General features: G+C 35.0%; 1 protein-coding gene and 1 pseudogene across 1 annotated transcript; both read left to right on the top strand.

The window, feature by feature from the left end:
• The first annotated feature begins 397 nt into the window (after positions 1-397).
• LOC18607904 (serine carboxypeptidase 1-like) lies at positions 398-8,901 on the top strand (annotated as a pseudogene).
• Positions 8,902-14,628: 5,727 nt separating this feature from the next.
• LOC18607903 (calmodulin-binding protein (DUF1645)) lies at positions 14,629-16,080 on the top strand. The gene has a single exon (XM_007042313.3). The coding sequence runs from the start codon at positions 14,792-14,794 to the stop codon at positions 15,953-15,955; it is 1,164 nt and encodes a 387-aa protein (XP_007042375.3). The 5' UTR covers positions 14,629-14,791; the 3' UTR covers positions 15,956-16,080.
• Positions 16,081-19,132: the final 3,052 nt, after the last annotated feature.

The following is a 19,132-nucleotide window of genomic DNA, read 5'->3' as shown; positions in this document are numbered from 1 at the left end:
TGTCAAATTTTTAGGCATCCAACTTCTTCCAACAACTCTAGTGCAGCAGAGACAAAGCATTTGCTGGATTTGGCTCAAGCTAACTGATAAGCTCACTTCTTCCTACTCTGTGTATTCTTTTGGCACTTGTTTATCTTGTCTAGATTTAGATGGCCAATTAGTAGCCATCCGTTCCAATTTACCATTTTAGCCGTAAGCTTTGATAAGATTAAGATGAAGCACTAATGAAATATCAACAAACGATTGAATATATATCACCAAGCTGCATATTCAACGGGGCCATCATTATTTCATTCCACCGCCAACAGTTGAAAAAAAAAAAAAACAGATTATCACTAAACCAACTGCGACTTCATATTTTGCTGCTTATACAAGCAACGTTCAATGCAAAAGAAGCATGCACCACAAGAAAACGAAGGCCACACTCTTTGTCTTTGTCTTCTTTTTTCGTGTTTTGTGCCCTTTGGACTGTGTTTTGGGGGGACAAGATTTGATCCTCTTGATAAATTCATCAAGGCTCGACGATCGAAAGGGGTGTACATGTCTTCTCTGTCTTAAGGATACAAAAATTTCAAATGTTTATGTCGGACGTCAAGATGGCTTGAAGGATGCCGACAAAATGAATGCTCTGCCAGGCCAACTTGATGGATTCAACTTCAGTCAGTTCTCGGGGGATGTGACTGTTGATCCTGGAACTGGGAGGGCACTCTTCTTTTATTTTGTTGAGTCTCGGAAGAAACCTGACACGAAACCTCTTGTTTTTTCTTAATGGAGGTAAAAACTTTTCTCGTTACCCTTGAGATATTTCCAAATACTAAACTTTTTCTATGGTTAACAAAGGTAAAAATCGTTCTAATCTATGTTCTTTTGTAATCTTCATCAGGACCTGGTTGTTCTTCATTTGGCAATGGGGCAATGTTAGAACTAGGACCATTTAGAGTTAATCCTGATGGTAAAAATCTTTCCTACAACGAATATGCATGGAACAAAGGTGAATCCCGCCCTAATTACTTGAATCTCACTAGAAAAAAAAAAACTTGTTATTATTCCATAATAAACGAGATTTCCATCGTTACATTAAACATATATTCATTCATTTTGACCAAAACAGTGGCAAATATTCTCTTCTTGGAATCTCCGGGTGGTGTTGGATTTTCTTATTCAAATACAACATCTGATATTTATGATCGCAGTGGAGATAGCCTAACAGCGGAAGATAAGTATACTGTCCTGATTATTTGGCTGGAAAGGTTTCCTGAATATAAAAATATATAGAGATTTCTTCATAACTGGAGAGAGCTACGCTGGGCATTATGTCCCTCAGCTGGCACAAAAAATCCTTCAAAATAATCAAAACACAAACCATTCTGTCATCAAGTTAAAAGGAATTGCTGTAAGTTGTCTGAATCGGCTCTAATTAATCTTACTACTTTCCCAAGACCTAAATGAAATTAATTAATTTGACGGCCAAAGAAACAGTTATTAAACTAAATAAAGTAGTCACTTTTTATTCACTATGACGGATGATACGAGCATGTGGTAGTTGCAGTGGTGATGTTATAATACCAAGTCACCTCGAACATGAGTTATCATGTTATCACGTAAGTTACCATATGATTTCATTATTAAATCACATTATATATCAAGTAAATAAAAAATGTCTATTGATATTTTATATAAATAAAAAATAAAAAAATTAAATATAATAAAAATAAAAGCTTAATATCATAAATAAATATAATTCAAGAATTCTTTTTAATATTTAAGCTTGTGTATATTTTATACAGAATTGTACCATTACACTATTATACTAGACAAATATGTCTCTTAAAAACTTACAAGGAAGTGTTATTATATTTTATTTTCAGATGGGTAATGCATTAATCGACTCTGAAACTTCATACAAGGGGATGTAGGATTTCTTTTGGACGCATGCTCTTATATCAGATGAAGTTCATGAGGGAATTACTTCGAGTTGCAGTTTTTCTTCCCCAAAAAATTCAGAAGACTCTGACTTTTACGATGGTGAAGTTGGGAAGCATCTCTCCAACAACGACATCTACAACTTCTGTGCTCCTCTCTGTTTATCTAACAAAACACGACGGGCATTTATGAATGACTCTTGGGACATATAGCAGAACAGTGCCATGTTATTTTCAACTCATTCTTTTGTTTGAAACAGGGCTGCGGATTCGATCCATGTTCAGAAAATTACGTTGATTTCTACCTCAACACTCATCATGTACAAAAATCTCTTCATGCAAATGTTAGAAAAATTAGCAACAAAGGAAAATAAAACAAGTAAAAATAGTAATTGGTTTGAGGCGTGGTATCACTGTCCTTAAAGATAATTTTTATCATTTCGGAGTATAAAACTTTGTGTAACAAAAAGTCACTTAGGCACAATCCACATGTATATTTTCTAAAAGTTTAGCCCAATCTTGTGTGCGCATGAGCCTACTCCGTTTTACTTATTTGCAACAAGCCCATGATTGGTTTTCATATATAAAGCATTCACCTTTTATGTATCTTGACAATATGAAATGTTTGAATCTTATGAAATACACTATTTTTCAACAATCTTTGACATATTTCATAAGGTTTTAGAAGAAGTTTCGTTGGATTAAATTTCATTTGAGTGTAATGCATCGTGACTGGTGCTTTTTAAGCTATGAACCACCCATAGAAAGAATAAAATATAAATAACAAAATTTTGGTGAAATTTGTAACTTATATGAACCAAAATTCTTTATGTGAAATATAGTTTTCATCAATCGCATTACACCTCCATAATTTTTGCTGTTCAACGCGATTTTGCGCAAATAGGCCATGCGTGTGCCTGGTTATTTATAAGTGCTCTAGAGAATTTACCATAATTCTCATAGGAGCGGCCCCACTCCACACTTATATAGGTTGATTCCATCAAGTGCATACTGCAGTATAATATACGATCCAAAAGGGATATGGAATGCATTAAAAATTTAACTCAACCTCTCTTACATTGCAGTTTTGCACTACTTACACACTAAATGAGGGACAATAATTTCAATAGTGCATTAATTTATCAACAAATAACTTGTTATTTCCTATATGAACCTAATTCATGGGATTTCCAATCACATAGGTTGGGTTACTATTATTTGTTGATTTCCTCATTTGGCTTAAGTCCCATTCCCCTAGATGTAACATTAATTAATTTTCTTCCCAAAGGCTTAGTTTGAGGATCGGCCAAATTCAGCTTTGACTTCACATAATTAATGGATATAATTCCATCTCTAAGCAGCTACTTTACTACACCATGTGTCAAACGAATGTGTCTATTTTTACCATTGAAAGTTTTATTCTTTGCAATGGCTATTGCCGTTTGGCAATTACAATGCATGGACACAAAAGGTGTTGGTTTCATTCTCAACGGAATATCTGCTAAGAAGTTTCTCAACCACTCAGCCTCATTGCCAGCCAACTCTAAAGCAACAAATTTTGACTCCATTGTAGATTTAGCAATTATTGTTTGTTTGGCTGATTTCCAAGTTATAGCACCCCCACCAAGGGTGAATACATAACCACTTATAGATTTTGTCTCATCTAAATCTGAGATCCAGTTAGCATCACTGTATCCTTCTAATACAATGGGAAATCCATTATATAAAATACCATAATTTATGGTGCATTTCAAATATTTCATCACCCTACTCAAGGCAGTTCAATGATCCCTATTAGGACTTTGTGTATATCTGCTCAATTTACATACAGCATAAGCTATATCTGGTTGAGTATAATTCATCAAATGTATCAGACTCCCAATAATCTGTGCATACTCAAACTGAGCTACACTATCACCTGTATTTTTTTTTAATCGGATGTTACTATCATAAGGAGTACTCACAGGTGTGACATCAAAATGTCCAAACCTTTTAAGTAGCCTTTCAACATAATGCTCTTATGTTAGTATTAAGCCACTATCACATCTCATTATTTTAATACCCAAAATAACTTTAGCTTCTCCCAGAGCTTTCATGTCAAATTTAGAAGCTAAAAAGCATTTTATTTTATTGACCACATCAATGCATGTACAAAAAATAAGCATATCATCAACATATAAGCTAATAATCATACATCCACTATCAACAGTTTTTGTGTACACACATTTATCAACTCCAATAGTAGAAAATCCATTACTAACAAGAGCTTGATCAAATTTCTGATTGCATTGTTTTGGTGCTTGTTTCAACTCATATAATGATTTAATCAATTTACAAACTTTGTTTTCTTGACCAGGAAGAATACATCCCTCGGGTTGTGCCATATAAATTTCTTCTTCTAAATCAACATTTAAAAAAGTGGTTTTTACATCCATTTGATGAATAATAAGTTTGTAAATTAAAGTTAAGGCAAATAAAACATGAATTGATGCAATTCTTGTTACTGGAGCAAAAGTATCAAAATAGTCAATATTTGGTTTTTAAGTAAAACCCTTTGCAACTAATCTAGCTTTATATTTATCAATAGAACCATCAGGATTAAATTTTCTTTTAAAAATCCATTTGCAACTAATTGGTTTGGCTCTAGGTGGTAAATCAACTAATTCCCAAGTTTGATTTTGTAAAATCGAATCAATTTCATTTTGTATGGCTTCTTTCCAAAATAAACTTTCTTTAGAAAAAATTGCATCAGCATAAATTAAAAAATTATTATATACAAGATAAGTATAAAAATCATTACCAAAAGAAATTTCCTTCCTTAGACTTTTACTCCTTCTCAAATCATCATTTTGTATTTTAAAATCATTTTTATTAAAAGATACATGAGAAATTGTATCAGCTTTTAATGGAAAAATATGCTCAAAAAATTCAGCATTCTTTGTTTCAACAATTGTATTACAATCAAGAACATCACTTTTTAATACAATAAATCTATATGCAGCACTATGTTCAGCATAACCAATAAACATGCAATCAGATGTCTTAGAACCAATTTTTCTCTTCTTAAATTCAGGAAGCATTACCTTAGCTAGACACCCCTATACTTTTAAATATTTTAAATTAGAAGAATAACCTTTCCATTATTCATAAGGTGTTTTACCAGTTTCTTATAAGGTATTCAATTTTGAATATAACATGCAGATAATAAAGCTTCACCCCACAAATTTTCATGTGCATTGGAACTAATAAGCATAGAGTTCATCATTTCTTTTAATGTTCTATTTTTTCTTTTAGCTACACCATTTGATTCAGGAGAATATGGAGTAATTTCATGAATTATTCATTCTTTTTCACAAATATCATTAATCGGTATATATTCACCCCTTCTATATGATCTAACTCTTTTTATCTTTTTATTCAGTTGATTTTCTACCTTAGCTTTATATTTAATAAACATGTCAAAAGCTTCATCTTTATGCCTAAGTAGATAAACTTTAGTAAATCTAGAATAATCGTCAATAAATGTAACATAATATTGCTTACCACCTCTAGTCACAGTTTGTTTTAGATCTCCTAAGTCTATATGAATTAAACTTAATAATTTAGATTCCTTATTTACTGAAATACAAGTTTTCTTAGTTGATTTTGTTTCAGCACATATTTCGCATTTATTAAAGCATCCATTTTTAATACTAGAAATTAAACCCAGTGATTACATTTTCTTAATATAAGGAATGCTAACATGTTCTAGTCTACCATGTCATAAATCAACAGAGTCAATCATGTAAGCAGAAGAATTGCCATTTTCATTCAAAACATTAGAAATGTTAAGTACAAAGAGTCCCTAATTACAATAACCCTTACCCACAAATACATTATTTTTTGTCATCACGATCTTGTTAGATTCGAATGACACTTTCACCTCAACCTTGCCTAATAAGGCCACAGATACCAGGTTTGCCCTTATATTGGGAACATAAAGAACATCATTTAGAGCTAGGGTCTTGTCAAATGTGAGCTTGAGAAGGACTTTCTCTTTACCAAGAACTTGAGCAGTTCGAGAATCACCAAAGTGTATTTTCTCTTTTCCTTCCCCTACAAGAGTATAGGAGGTAAAGGCATTTTTGTTTGCACCAATATGCCTGGTAGCACCTGAGTCTACCACCCATTCCTTCACACTAGCCACCATATTTGCTTGTGAAATGACCGCAACAATCATATCATCGGATTCATCTACTTTGACCAAGTTGCCTCTTGGATTAACAGGTTTGTCATTTCCCTTTGCTCTTTTCCTGCATTGTGCTACATGATGCCCTGGCTTTCTACAAACAAAACAACTACTCTTCTTTTTAAAGGTGGGATGATGAGTTTTGAGTTTATGATCAGGTTTGTAAGGGTACCTTTATTGACGCTGGGTTTTGCCTTGCACCAGATTGGCTTTAGTTGTAATTTCCTTAGCTTTGGAGGCCTTAATCTCCCTGCAGGTTGTGTCTTCAATGATGATGTGCACAATCAAATCTGCAAGTGACAACTGCTTTTCCTTGTGTTTCAGTTGTTGCTTGTATCCATTTCAGGATTCTGGTAGCTTTTCAATCAACAACCCAGCAACGAACTCTTCTTGCAAGTTGATTTTTTCAGCCTTCAAATCATCCACCAGCTTGTGGTATTCATTGATCTGACTCTTAATGTCCTTATCATTTGTCATCTTTCAGCGATAAAAGTTGTCAATCACGAACTTCTGTTTCCCAACATCTTCAGCAGTGTATTTGGCTATCATTGACTCTCATATTTGCTTTGCTTCTTTGTAAAGGTTATATACATCAAACAACTCATTAGAAAGTGTGCTAATGATTATATATCTGCATACCTTATTTGCATGCATCCATGGTTCCAACATCTTGACATCATCTAGCTTGAAATCAATTAATGCAAAAGCGACCCCATGAACATCAAGATTGAAAAAATCCTTTCTTGCCACCTTTTGAAATTTCTACCATCAAAGATTTCTATTTTGAAAATATCTGAAAATGGTTTGGCATATGAAGCCAAAGGCATAGGAGGAATGGTTATCGGAGTCGGAGCTATGGGGGAACCGTTGATAGTGGTGGTGGCAGTAGGGACAGAGGTAACATTAGGAACAGTGGCAGCAGTATTATCAACGTGGGAATCCATTATCCTTAAGAATGTTAAAAAAATTAGCAACAAAAGAAAATAAAACAAGTAAAAATAGTAATTGGTCTGAGGCGTGGTATCATTATCTTTTAGGAAAATTTTCGCCCTTTCAGAGTATAAAACTCGATGCAAAAGGACTGTAGCAGTTATCCTCCAAGATTCAATAGACCATTCCTTATAGTTTGCACAAACAATTAAGGGATGACAAGAACAGCAGAAAAGTGAAAACCCAGCTAGAAAAGAGAGAAGGCAAAGAAAGCTTAAGAGAAGAAAGAAGGCAGAGGAAATTAGTCGAGAAAGCTTAAGAAAAGAAAAGCTTTGGTGTGTGTTGTGAGTGAGGGTGTGAGGCTGTATTTATAGGCATGGAGGGAAGTGAACGTTACACCAAATAAGGTGAATGTTGCACCAGATTAAGGAGTTGAGAAAAACCTGGTCAGCATTTAACTAAGTCAGATAAATGTTGGAGCAAAACCAGGATAAATATTGAGCAAAACTAGGAGAACCAAGTAAGCATGGTAGAGTTTGAGTTTGATTTAATCAAAGGCTGGAAAAGAGAGCAAAATGATGGTGAAGAAGAAATTCTTTCATTCTTCGTTAAAAGGAAGAAAATATCACCAGTAAACTATTTATAATAGTTTGTTTTAAGTAACTGACTAATGACTAGGCTAACTACATAATTACTTTACAGTGGAATGGTAAAATAGTAAAATATATATATATATATATATATTTACATTAAATAGTCACATGACTTGCACATGGCTCTTGTTACTAAGCCTTTAATATACTCTGGCATTTGGTATTCGATCCTCTAACTTCTTAAGGCTTTAGTCTTCTAACTTCTAACTCCAGTTAAGCAAATTCTCCAAGATGAGCTTGATTTAATCAAAGGTGGGAAAAACTTAAAAATTAAAGCCAAGGTACAAAAAGTCACGTAGGCTATATATTAGCAAACAAGAGGAAAATTTTGAAATTTCTAAAGGTTTGACCTAATCTTGTGTGCACACAAACCCACTTTATTTTCCTTACTTGCAATAAGCTTGTAGTTGGTTTTCATATATAAAACATTCACCTTTTATATATCTTGATAATATGGGATGTTTGAACCTTATAAAATAAACTATTTTCCAACATCAAATCTCACTAGGATTCCATATCGATGGCAGTCATGCAGGTATTAAGCTGCCTTATTCAAATACTGAAGAACAAAAGCCTGTGAATGGTATCCAAGCACTAGAAAAGTTTTTTGGGTATTTTTTCACAGCCGCAGCATTAATCAAGCTTGGGGGGACTCACCCTTAACAGTGTTGCCCACCATTTAGCGTTTGATGGCTAGCGGGATAAACGTTTGGCTCTACAGGTAAACAGTCTCTGATGTTTAAATTTTGCTCTGAATCCATTAATAGGTAGTTCCAATTGTTTGAACCTTTTCTGCAGTGGAGATGCAGATGGCAGAGTGCCGGCATCATCAACTAAATATGCAATAGAACAACTCCAAAAAATAGATCATATATCAGTTGAGACTCCCTAGCATCCCTGGTACACCGATGGTGAGGTAAAACATGGCCTTACTTTCATTCCTAATTGCTTTAATCGATTCTGTTAATCAGCTTTTCAATACTAATATATATATAACCAAGTATGAACTCAATTTCCTTTCCTTGTTAAGGTTGGAGGGTATGCAGTCGGGTACCAGAATCTTACGTTTGTGACCGTAAGAGGAGCAGGGCATTACGTTCCAAGCAATGAACCAGCTCGGGCCCTTGCTCTATTCTCATCCTTCTTGAATGGAAAACTTCCACCTTAATTTTAAACTTAATTAACTAGTACCACTAATTAATAAAGAGTGAAGTGAATATCCTGTGTGAAAATTGTAGACACTCAAATAAAATAAAAAATTAAATTAAATTAAATAAATAAATAAAATAACAATAAATAAAAAAAATATATATAAAAAAAATAAAAAAATAAAAAAATAAAAAAAAATAATAAAATAATAATAAAAAAATCGGGATGGTTGGGCGTACGCCCAGCCATCCCGTCGCCGTCCCATCCCCCACCCACTACGCGGGATGGGGGGTTCTGGCCACCAACTCCAGGGGGTGCCAGAACCCCCCCTCGCCGGGTTGTCCAAAAAATTAGACAACCCGGCTCTTTAAAACCCTGCAAAAACAAAGAAGCCAGAAGTTAGACACACAACAAAAAAAAACACAAAAGAAAAAGAAACAAAAAAGAAAAACAAGGAAAGGGGGGTGAGATCGGAGAGGTGAGAGGTCGACGGGAGACTGAGATCTGGGAGGAGAGAGGTCGATCGGAAGGGAAGAGGTGCAAGGAAGCCGGTGAGATCTGGGAGGAGAGAGACCGACGGAAGGGAGAGATTTGAGAGGAGTGAGACCGCCGGCGAAGAGAGAAGAAGAAGATTTTTAGAGAGAAGGGAGAGGGCGCCGCGGCTAGAGAGCAAAAGTGAGGAGTGAAACTGAAGAGAGAAAGAGAGAAAAGGGGATTAAATACCTAGGGTTCGTGGGCAAAACGGCGTCGTTTCTGAGAGGCAAGCAGAAGCTGGAAGGACCAGGCAAAACGGCGTCGTTTTGAGCGGCTTCGCAGGCATCAAAACGGTGCGTTTTGGACTTCATCGTGCGGGCTTCCTGAAACAGGCTGGGGTGCTGGATTTGGGCTCCCACGGGTCGCCGAGTTGGGCCAATCGCAGCCCAACAAGGTATAACCCTTTTTGTTTTGCTTGGGTCTAGCCCATTTTTAATTTAAATGCATTTATTTTTTTTTTAGGGAATAAATATTTGTATAATATGGGCACTTATATTTAATATTAAAAATCTAAAAATAAAATAAATAATAATAATAGTAATTTATGATGCAAATATATATATATATTATATAATATTAAGATAAAAAATAAAAAAATATAAAATATGAAAATTAAAAGATAATAATAAAATAAAAAATAAATAAATAATATAATTGGAAGAAAATATTTGAGTATTACCGCCAAAAAGGGGGCAAAGAGTTGCCTCTTTCGGGCGGATGTTTTCCGAGTACGAAATTCGAGACGGATTTTCACCGAAGCGTCGAGATAAATCTGAACTCTAAATTTCAAAACCCATTAAGTCAAATAGTCATTATTAGAAAATAATATATGTAGAAAGATTTTGTTAATTCAAATAAATATTACTAAACAAAGTTAAATTAATCGTTTAAAAGTTAATTAATTAATTATTTAGATAAGCTTTGTAAACAAGTAAAAAATTGACCAACAACAAACATGGATTTAAATAACCAAAAAATAAAGTATATATATAAATAAAAAATAATAAATAAATAATCAAAATTTTTAAACAATCACTAAACGCGTGCATATAGATACCATCATTTTATACTGTCATTGCATGCCACGCTTATTTTGCAAATGGCGCGGGAATCCCGATGATGGGATTTCCCCGAGGAGCTCGTAGAGACGAGTTCTTCCGGGGATATCTCTAGGTGAGGAGAATTTCGAGACTTCACCAAAGCGTTGGGATAGTCTTCGAATAATTTTCCAATAAAAGATTACCGACTCCATCATTTAAAATAAACAAGTCACGACATCATTCTACGCTTGCATCATATGCATACGTAAGACCAAATGAAAAACTCAGTCTGACAATTCAATAAAAATTTTAGGGATTAAACTAAGAAAAGGCTATATTAAGATAACTTAAGATTAAATGGTACCGTTCGTAGAACGGGCGTCACGGAGGTGCTAATCCTTCTCCGTGCGTAACCGCACTCCCGAACCCATCTCTAGAAAACGTGGACTAGTTCTCGTTCTTTCGACGGACCTAAAATTAATTTAGGACTTCGTCGATTAAGAATCGGGTTAATAGGTGACCAATCACACCTAGATAAAAAAGATTGGTGGCGACTCCCACACCTTGCGATTTTAATTTTCGCCCCGCGTCTGACGGACGGGTTCCCGGACCCGCACGTCACGACAAAAATGGATCTAGAATAATAGGTATGGTATTGAATGAAACAGAAATATTAGATATATTCTCATTAGTGAGTTTATCAGCAAAGTTATATCATAGTTTATAATTTTTTTAATATAAAAAGAGAATTTACTATAATTTAAATATAAAATTTTTGCCGTATTCCTATCACATGAGTTAAATCCAAATGACATCACGATTACATTGCTCATGGAGGATGAAAATTGTTGGACTAAGCCTCAAATTCCAGTTCCTTAAAATGAAAGTAAAGGAGTTGAGCTTTGTATATCCCCGTAGTTGATCAAATTTGACATTAAAAATGTTCAGAGTTGACATAAAAATAAAATCACATGTTGCAAAATGTATACATTACTAAGAATGTTTTGTTGAAGTCAAATTGGGGATTTGATTAAATGGATTGTTTGGGTACGAAAAAATGGAAACCACGTGTTGAGAAGCCCAGCAGCCAATACGGGAAGTCAATCAAGAGGTATGTACGTTATGTTGATTTCAAGGCAAACAATATTTAATTTTCCTGAATTATGTAAATTATTTCTATCAAAATATAATTCCGTTAGATTTTTATTTTTATTTTGAGATAAATAATTTTTTATATCTAATAATTAATTATTTATTTTTTAATTAAAATATTATTTATTATTATATATTATGTCATATGATATTAATGTGATATATTGACATGTTATAATGGTGATAATATAACATGTTAGTGTGACTATGATAATATAATCATATGATTTTTTTAATTTTTTATTATCTATATTAAGGTCATGTAAGCATAAAATAATTAATGATATTTTAATTGATAATATTTAATTAATTATTAATTATAAAATTATGTTTGATTTAAAATAAAAACACAAAAATCTAATTTAACATAATAAAAAAATAAAATTCATTTAAATTTTTTTAAATAGTTTTAAAAAAATTTTCAATTATATATCATGGTATTTTTACCACGCCGATGAAGTATCTATCTACTAGTATATAGATATATAAAGAGAAAAAAGAAATTGCAAGTTGGGTGTCAAAATCACAGACTATAGCTATCCTCATGGTAAGAGCGGTCACAAAAATCAAATTAAGAAGCAGGACCAGAATCAATTGGGTGGAAACGGGATCTTACAGGGCAAAAGACACACATCCCAATTTCTTGTCTATAATTACTGCGATTTCACTTCGGGCCCAAGACAAGCAAAGGGAAAACCCTCCTGTCCATAACAGGACAAAGCATTTCTTCCATGTTGTCATGGTGGACAAGGATATTAATGTCTGTCTGTAAGCAGAGCCATCTTGTTTGATATTTCCTCATGTTCTAGATTAGTATGTCGCTGGAAACATTAAAATTAGACAGCCAGTACTAAATTGTTTTAAATAAGTTGAGGAAGGTATGAAATGGGTTGGCCGCAATTTGGAATTCCACTGGGTCCTTGCAATGCATGTGGAAAACTGTTAATAAGAGAGAAAATATTTCATTGGTAGACTAGTTTTATAATGGTGAAACAAAGATTGCATCAGTCTGTATATCATGTTGCGGCCTGAAAATTATGGTAATTACAGCTTAATTGCCGTTGCAAATAATATGTTGTTTCTATGGAAACTCTGCTGCATGCTTTGAGCCACATGTTGAGATGCCATGAATGCCAACTGAGAATTTTTGGGTTTTCATTGTTGAGTCAGGATATTTTACAGTGCTTACAGCTTTGACTAGCTCCTATTGGAAGCCTAGTAGAATTGGGTTGTTCACTTCAAAATATAAAATTTTTCCAGCAGAATTGCTAAACACTGTGACGTTGAACATGCAACAGCAATTCAATGTCTGCTACCACTTATGGCCTGATGGCCTTTTGGGCATGTGATTGGCAAAAGGTGAACATGATGATAAAATCTTGTGAGGGAAGTGAGAACAGGGGATGGTTGTGGATGACTTGACTCCATTACCCAACAAACTCCAACAGACCAGAAAGTCAAAATCTTGTCATAAATGAAAAATCTGCTGGCTAAGGTCTTTCTGGTCTTGTCTGAACTGCGTGAACTACAAGATCAAATTAAGTGAAGATTTTAACGAGATTCAAGTACATTAACAAAATAAATGAAAACAGTTTGCCAAAGAGTATTGACTGCAAATATGTCGTAACAATTGGATGGGAAAAAAGTATCGAATAATCATATAGGTAGGCCGACCCCTATTCACAAAGCTTGAAAGTAAACTAAAATCTAGCAGGGTCCATAGCTATCAAATTTTCAAATGATTTCTAGTTGTTACCATGGAATATGGACCATCTAATCGCCCTTTTTAAGAGCAGTAATTGAGCAGGACGTGCATGATTCAACTGTTCATGGAATGGTAACCAGTTTTTCTTCATTGGCTGCAGCACATGACAGGAAATGAGATTTTAAGTGTTAATTTGATCTAAATACAAGATTATTATCAAGGTGCCTTACACATACTTAGGCCTGTTAAATCCTGCAGGAGCCTGGATTGCCAGTTTGAGTGCTTGAAATGAAACTCTTCCGGCCATAGCTAGTTTTCATTTTTGGATCAATCAAGAGATGTGCCAAATGGCACTCATTTTGTCCAACCTAATGAACCCCATTCCAGCCAAATGATGCAGTGAAAGCCCAGGCTAGAATAAAATCTTCTTTCACCAAGGAAAAAGATGTTCCAAACCAATTATATTTGTGATTCGCATACACTGCACGATGATGGATGCTCTCACCTGTCAAAATAACAAGTACTCATCTTATTACACCAAATCAGCATTTTAATATTTAATAACTCAGGGCCTTACATGGCTGCCTACTTTTTAAACGTCGTAATCAAATTAATCATCATCTTTTCTCCATTTAATTAAATCCACAATAAAAAAAAACATTAAAGGGAAAAATAAACAAAGAAATATTATGCGGCCATTTTTGGTAGCTTTTGATTTTTTATAATCGAACCTTAACTATTATCAATAACCATTCATAAATTTGATGTTTTAATTTGGGTACGGCTCCTTTCGTTGCATTTTTATATAAATATTTTTTAATATAACAATTATCCTATTGACATGTGAAAAATTCATGATTAATAACTTAAATCTTACATATACATGTGAATGGTAATTGTTATATTAGAAGTATTTATAACAAAAAAAAATGTGAACAAAACCCAACCCGTTTCATGTGGTATAAGGAGAACTAAGGTCTAGGTAATTAAATTCAATTTTAATTATCATAGGAGAGCTAAATATTAATATATGTTGATTTAGAAATTAAACCTATGAGCTAAAAGTTATTTTATGGTAATCTTGAGTTAAACGATAAAACAAAAAATGTAATCCCAACATTTAAAGAAAGCATTAGCTTGAACTTGAAAAAGGTTTTTAATTAACTCAGATTTTTGTAAAAAATATAATGAAAGGAAGGATGGCCAAAAAAAAAATGAATGGTGAGAGTTGAAGCAACAAAGCAAGCTTCAACACCTAGATTAGAAGACAATAATTATTATATCACATTTAACAGTAGGTAGATTTATAAGGGCGGCTCCTCGTGAGTCATAACCAATTTCCCCTTAGTCAATTTTTCTCCCCCCCTCCTCCTTCCCCTCTCCTTCCTCCCTTTCTCCTCCTCGCTCCTTCCTCCCTATCTCCTTATAAATTTCCCCCATTTCTATCTTTACCCTGGTTCTCAAAACCCAAGTAGGCAATGGAGATGGAAGTGGTGGTGCCGGTTCCCGCAGTGGACTTCAACTTCGATAGCACATGTTCATCTCCATACATGACTGCTCCTTCAAGTCCTCAACGCTTTGGCAATTTCTTCTTCAGTGCTCCAACCAGCCCCACTCGTGCCTCTTCTTTCTATCGTGACGATGTATCTCATGCCACCAGTTCTTCATCTGCGGTTCCTTTCCAATGGGAGGAAAAGCCTGGTACCCCCAAAAGAAAAGGTTTCGATGGCAGAGTCGACAGAGAAGATAAGAGCAACAATGATGATGATGATGGTGATGGGTGTGAAGATTTCGAGTTCAACTTTAGTGGGCAGTTAGAGAGAACTTCTTTGTCTGCTGAGGAGCTTTTCGATGGTGGAAAGATTCGGCCTCTGAAACCCCCGCCTGGCTATGAACAGTTTTCAAGTACCGTTTCTTCTCCGAGGTCTCCAAAGTCTCCAAGATCAACAACTTTTCGGAAGAAAGATGTTGATCCATTTGAAGCAGCGATAGAGAAGACTCGTAGAAGAGGGCTAGTACTCAAAGAACCGCCACAACAGAAGCAAGAACAGGAGCAAACGAACATACAATCACAACAACGAGGGAGAGAAAGAATTTCTGGTTCGTCTTCATCATCTGTGAGCTACAACTACGTTCACAAGAAGAGCAGATCTTTGTCTCCTTTTAGAGTGTCTGACATTATGTTCGAGCAAGAGGAAAATTCATCACAATCCGAAAAGACTATTGCTTCCACCACAAGCAATCCTAAATCTTACGTTTCTTCAATCCTGTCCGCTATTTCATTTTCAAAAGGTAACAGAAAATGGAAGTTGAAAGACTTTTTGTTGTTTAGGAGTGCATCAGAAGGCAGAGCAACAAGTAAAGATCCCCTTAGGAAATATGCCCTGCTGTCTAAGAAAGAGCCAGAGGATGTCAAAGCTGCGAGCTTCCGCTCCACTGAGAGCCTTGGTTCAGTGTCCAGTTCCAGGAGGAGAGCACCGGTTTCGGCTCACGAGTTGCATTACACGGTGAACCGGGCTAACTCAGAGGAGATGAGGAGGAAGACTTTTCTGCCTTACAAGCAGGGCCTCCTTGGATGCTTGGGGTTCAACCCTGGAATGCATGAGATTTCCAGGGGTATTGGGTCTTTGACACGTGGATGATCAAGATTTCCTGATCTGGTGTTTCTTTGTTGAACATAGAGTTTTCAAATCTCTTTCTTTCATGTTTCAAAAATGAAAAAAAAAAATTACATATGGTTATGAATCACAATCTATTTGTTTGTTTATACAGTGTCTCTATCCATGAATTGGACCTCAACTCAAATTGTATGAAATTACATCACAGATAAAAAGGACAGCTATAGATTATATGTCTTAAACTACTTCTTTGCTGGGTTTATTCGGGTAGTTATGTATTAATGTTTAAACAAAAGGCAAAACCTTGTTCTTAACTGTTCATCATCAAGTAATTAACTTGACGACCTGCCAATAACATTTTCTTTTAATGTCAACTATAGCAGGTGCTAGTATTTCCAAACAGAGCCAACATTAATGGCATTTTCTATATTTGAAAGCAGATGTTAAAGATCTGCTTGTCCTTGAGCTGAGGCAGACTTTCAATGCATAGAAACCAGGCTAGTTTAAGCAGCCGCTGGTTTGGTTGAGTTGATCGGTTGGGTTCCAAATTGCATATCTGGTAGGTGTGAACTTTCAATTTCAGATTAATCAATCTACACCGGGAAAATGGTTGCTTGATTAGTTTTCCTCTTTAATGAAAACGTTAGTTTACGCATTCCAAGCTAGATCTCAGGAAAGCTGAAATGTTGGAGAATAATATCACACAGCATGGCTTAGCCAAAAGATAAGGGGAAAAAGGGAGAGGAAAAAGGAATATTAGCACCACACATGGGAGTGGGGAAAGCTAGTTCTATACCATAATCATTAGGTTGTGGAATAATGATGTTTATACAGTGTAAAGTAGTGTAATTGGGTTTTTGCAGTCAAACAAAAGGTGGAAAGAATCAATCAAAACAGATAATCCAAACTACCAAAACCTGCCTTTTTCCCTTCATTTTGTGACCATTAATATGATTTTTCCATTAAACCCCAAGCAGCAATGATGAACTGTTGGCCAAAACGGCCTCTTATTTTAAAAATGGCTCAACGCATGTGCGTTGCCTTAAAAATTCAACCCATTTAACTTGCTGTCGTCCTTGGTACTTAAAAGTTTCAAGGAAATAAGAACAAATTGTGTGTAAAGAATTGTAAAGCAGGCATTTGAAAAATTTGCACAACATCATCTCAATTTGCCTTAATGATGGTGAAGTGTTTAACTTCTTTTGTGATGCTTTCAGTTCGTACCATTCTCTGTTTTAAAACCAGGAACAAAAAGGACATATAGAAAAGTAAAATTAGATAATAAAACCTCCAGAATGGCCACCATAAAACACTTCCCATTAGAAGTACAGGTAGTTCCCAGTTCCACCAACCTTTGAACACACAAATGTAATCATTTAGCAGCTACTGGCCAGCAACTGGATTTTATTTATATATAATGCAATAGGCTCAAGTGGGTAAAATTCGACTTGCTTGATAGTTCACCTTCATTTTTGCATCGTTTTAGTTTTTATCAGATGTTCATAATTAGGATGACGACAGTTCACATTCAGCTCCAAAAAGGGTCTTTAATCAATATAGCATGCAGCCTAGTCATTATAACCGGTAACCAAATCATAGACATGACTGCGATAACTTCATTTTCGCTTCTTATTACAGTCTGATGCAATGAATACCAATTAGAGAAATGAGAACAAAAGTTAAGTAAAGGAAGAGGTAGATAATTAATCTACAGTGTTCTGCTTTTGTAAGGGATTTATATCTCACTGTAGGGAAAAGAAGGAGCAACCAGCCATGCATACAATGCTAGCTTTACAGAAAGTCTAGCCATGTCGATTATATAGGAGACCCACATCAAATCCTGCAATCATGGTGGTTAGAGCGGAAAAGGTCAAAAAAAAGAAAGGAGAGCTAGGATGGCTGTTGCCTATGATATGTGATGCAATAATGGCTCCAACCCTACTTCATATTAATATGCAAAAAATTTCCATATTAGAAAAAAAGAAAAGGTTTGTCTCATTTATGGTAATGATAATGACAATGATGTTGATGAACACGATGTTAACGTCGCAAGGTTGGTGCCTGTTTTTGTTCAGAGTTCTTGGCTTGCATTGCATGGTTGTTTGGTGACAATGATATTGATTCATGATTGTAGCGATGACTGCATGAGTAGTTTCAAGTCTGATTAGGGGACTGCAATTTTGTTATGTTTTATCATATCATTTACAAGCACTTGAACGATCAATAAGCCTGGTCACACCCCTCTCTACATCTCTGAAGACACTTAGCTTTTTCTTGAGAGCTAGAGCAGATTAATTAATGGAAATTCTTGTTATTACCTTGAAAACTTTTGAAATTGAGAATCATATACGGGATGGACTAAACCCTTTCAAGGACTTTGTTTTCTGATATTTCTAAATGCAGTCATCATTCTGCACTTTTTGTGTTCCCCAAGAAACGTCTCTTACTTGATTTACCTGCTTAAATATGTATAACCTGATCATTTGAATATTATTTATGCATGGAATATTTCGTATGCAAGCATTCTTTTCCAAAGAGAGAGAATCGTGTTTAAGTTAATCAAGCGATTAGTAAATCTGAACGAAATTTCCCAAGAACCAATCAATGATACGGGAGAGAGCCTTAGTGAAAATGACAAACTTTAGTCAATGGTGAAAATGGGGCACCCCTTATTATAACAAAAGCGGATCATTAACTTAAATTTATTTATGGCTCTGCCTGTCTACATCTACTTTAGGTATATGAAGAGCTAATGCATTTTGCACCAAATTCTTGCTTGACAAAGCAAGACATCTACACTCATGCTTAATTAACAAGTACGTTCACTCGACTAAGCTTTACCTTTACTTCCATCAAATGTTCATCAATGCCCCTTGTTTGGCGTGGAATACAATCTTTTGACTGAATTTTCTTGGGCGACTTTCTTGGAAAATGATTGATCTTCAAGGGATTGAGTATGGGTGTTCTTGGAGATGCGTGGGAAGAGAAAGAGAAAAGGGATTTGGAAAGTTAACAAAGACCAAGTCAAAAGTAGTTTTTTTGATGCAAATTTAGGAGAAGATGAGGAGAAGCAAGACATAAGTACCCTACCCCACAGTTCGTTTCATTTCTTTGCAAGATGGATCGTTAATGGAGGTTCATCCCCCATTCTCAATGGTAGTTACCCATTTGACTGAGTGATGATATTGAAAAAAACACAAG

The sequence above is a fragment of the Theobroma cacao genome, chromosome 2 (genome assembly GCF_053813885.1).
Source record: "Theobroma cacao isolate CCN51 chromosome 2, ASM5381388v1, whole genome shotgun sequence".
Lineage (NCBI taxonomy): Eukaryota > Viridiplantae > Streptophyta > Magnoliopsida > Malvales > Malvaceae > Theobroma > Theobroma cacao.
Note: the sequence above shows the minus strand (reverse complement) of the source record. Positions and strands in the feature narration are given on the sequence as shown.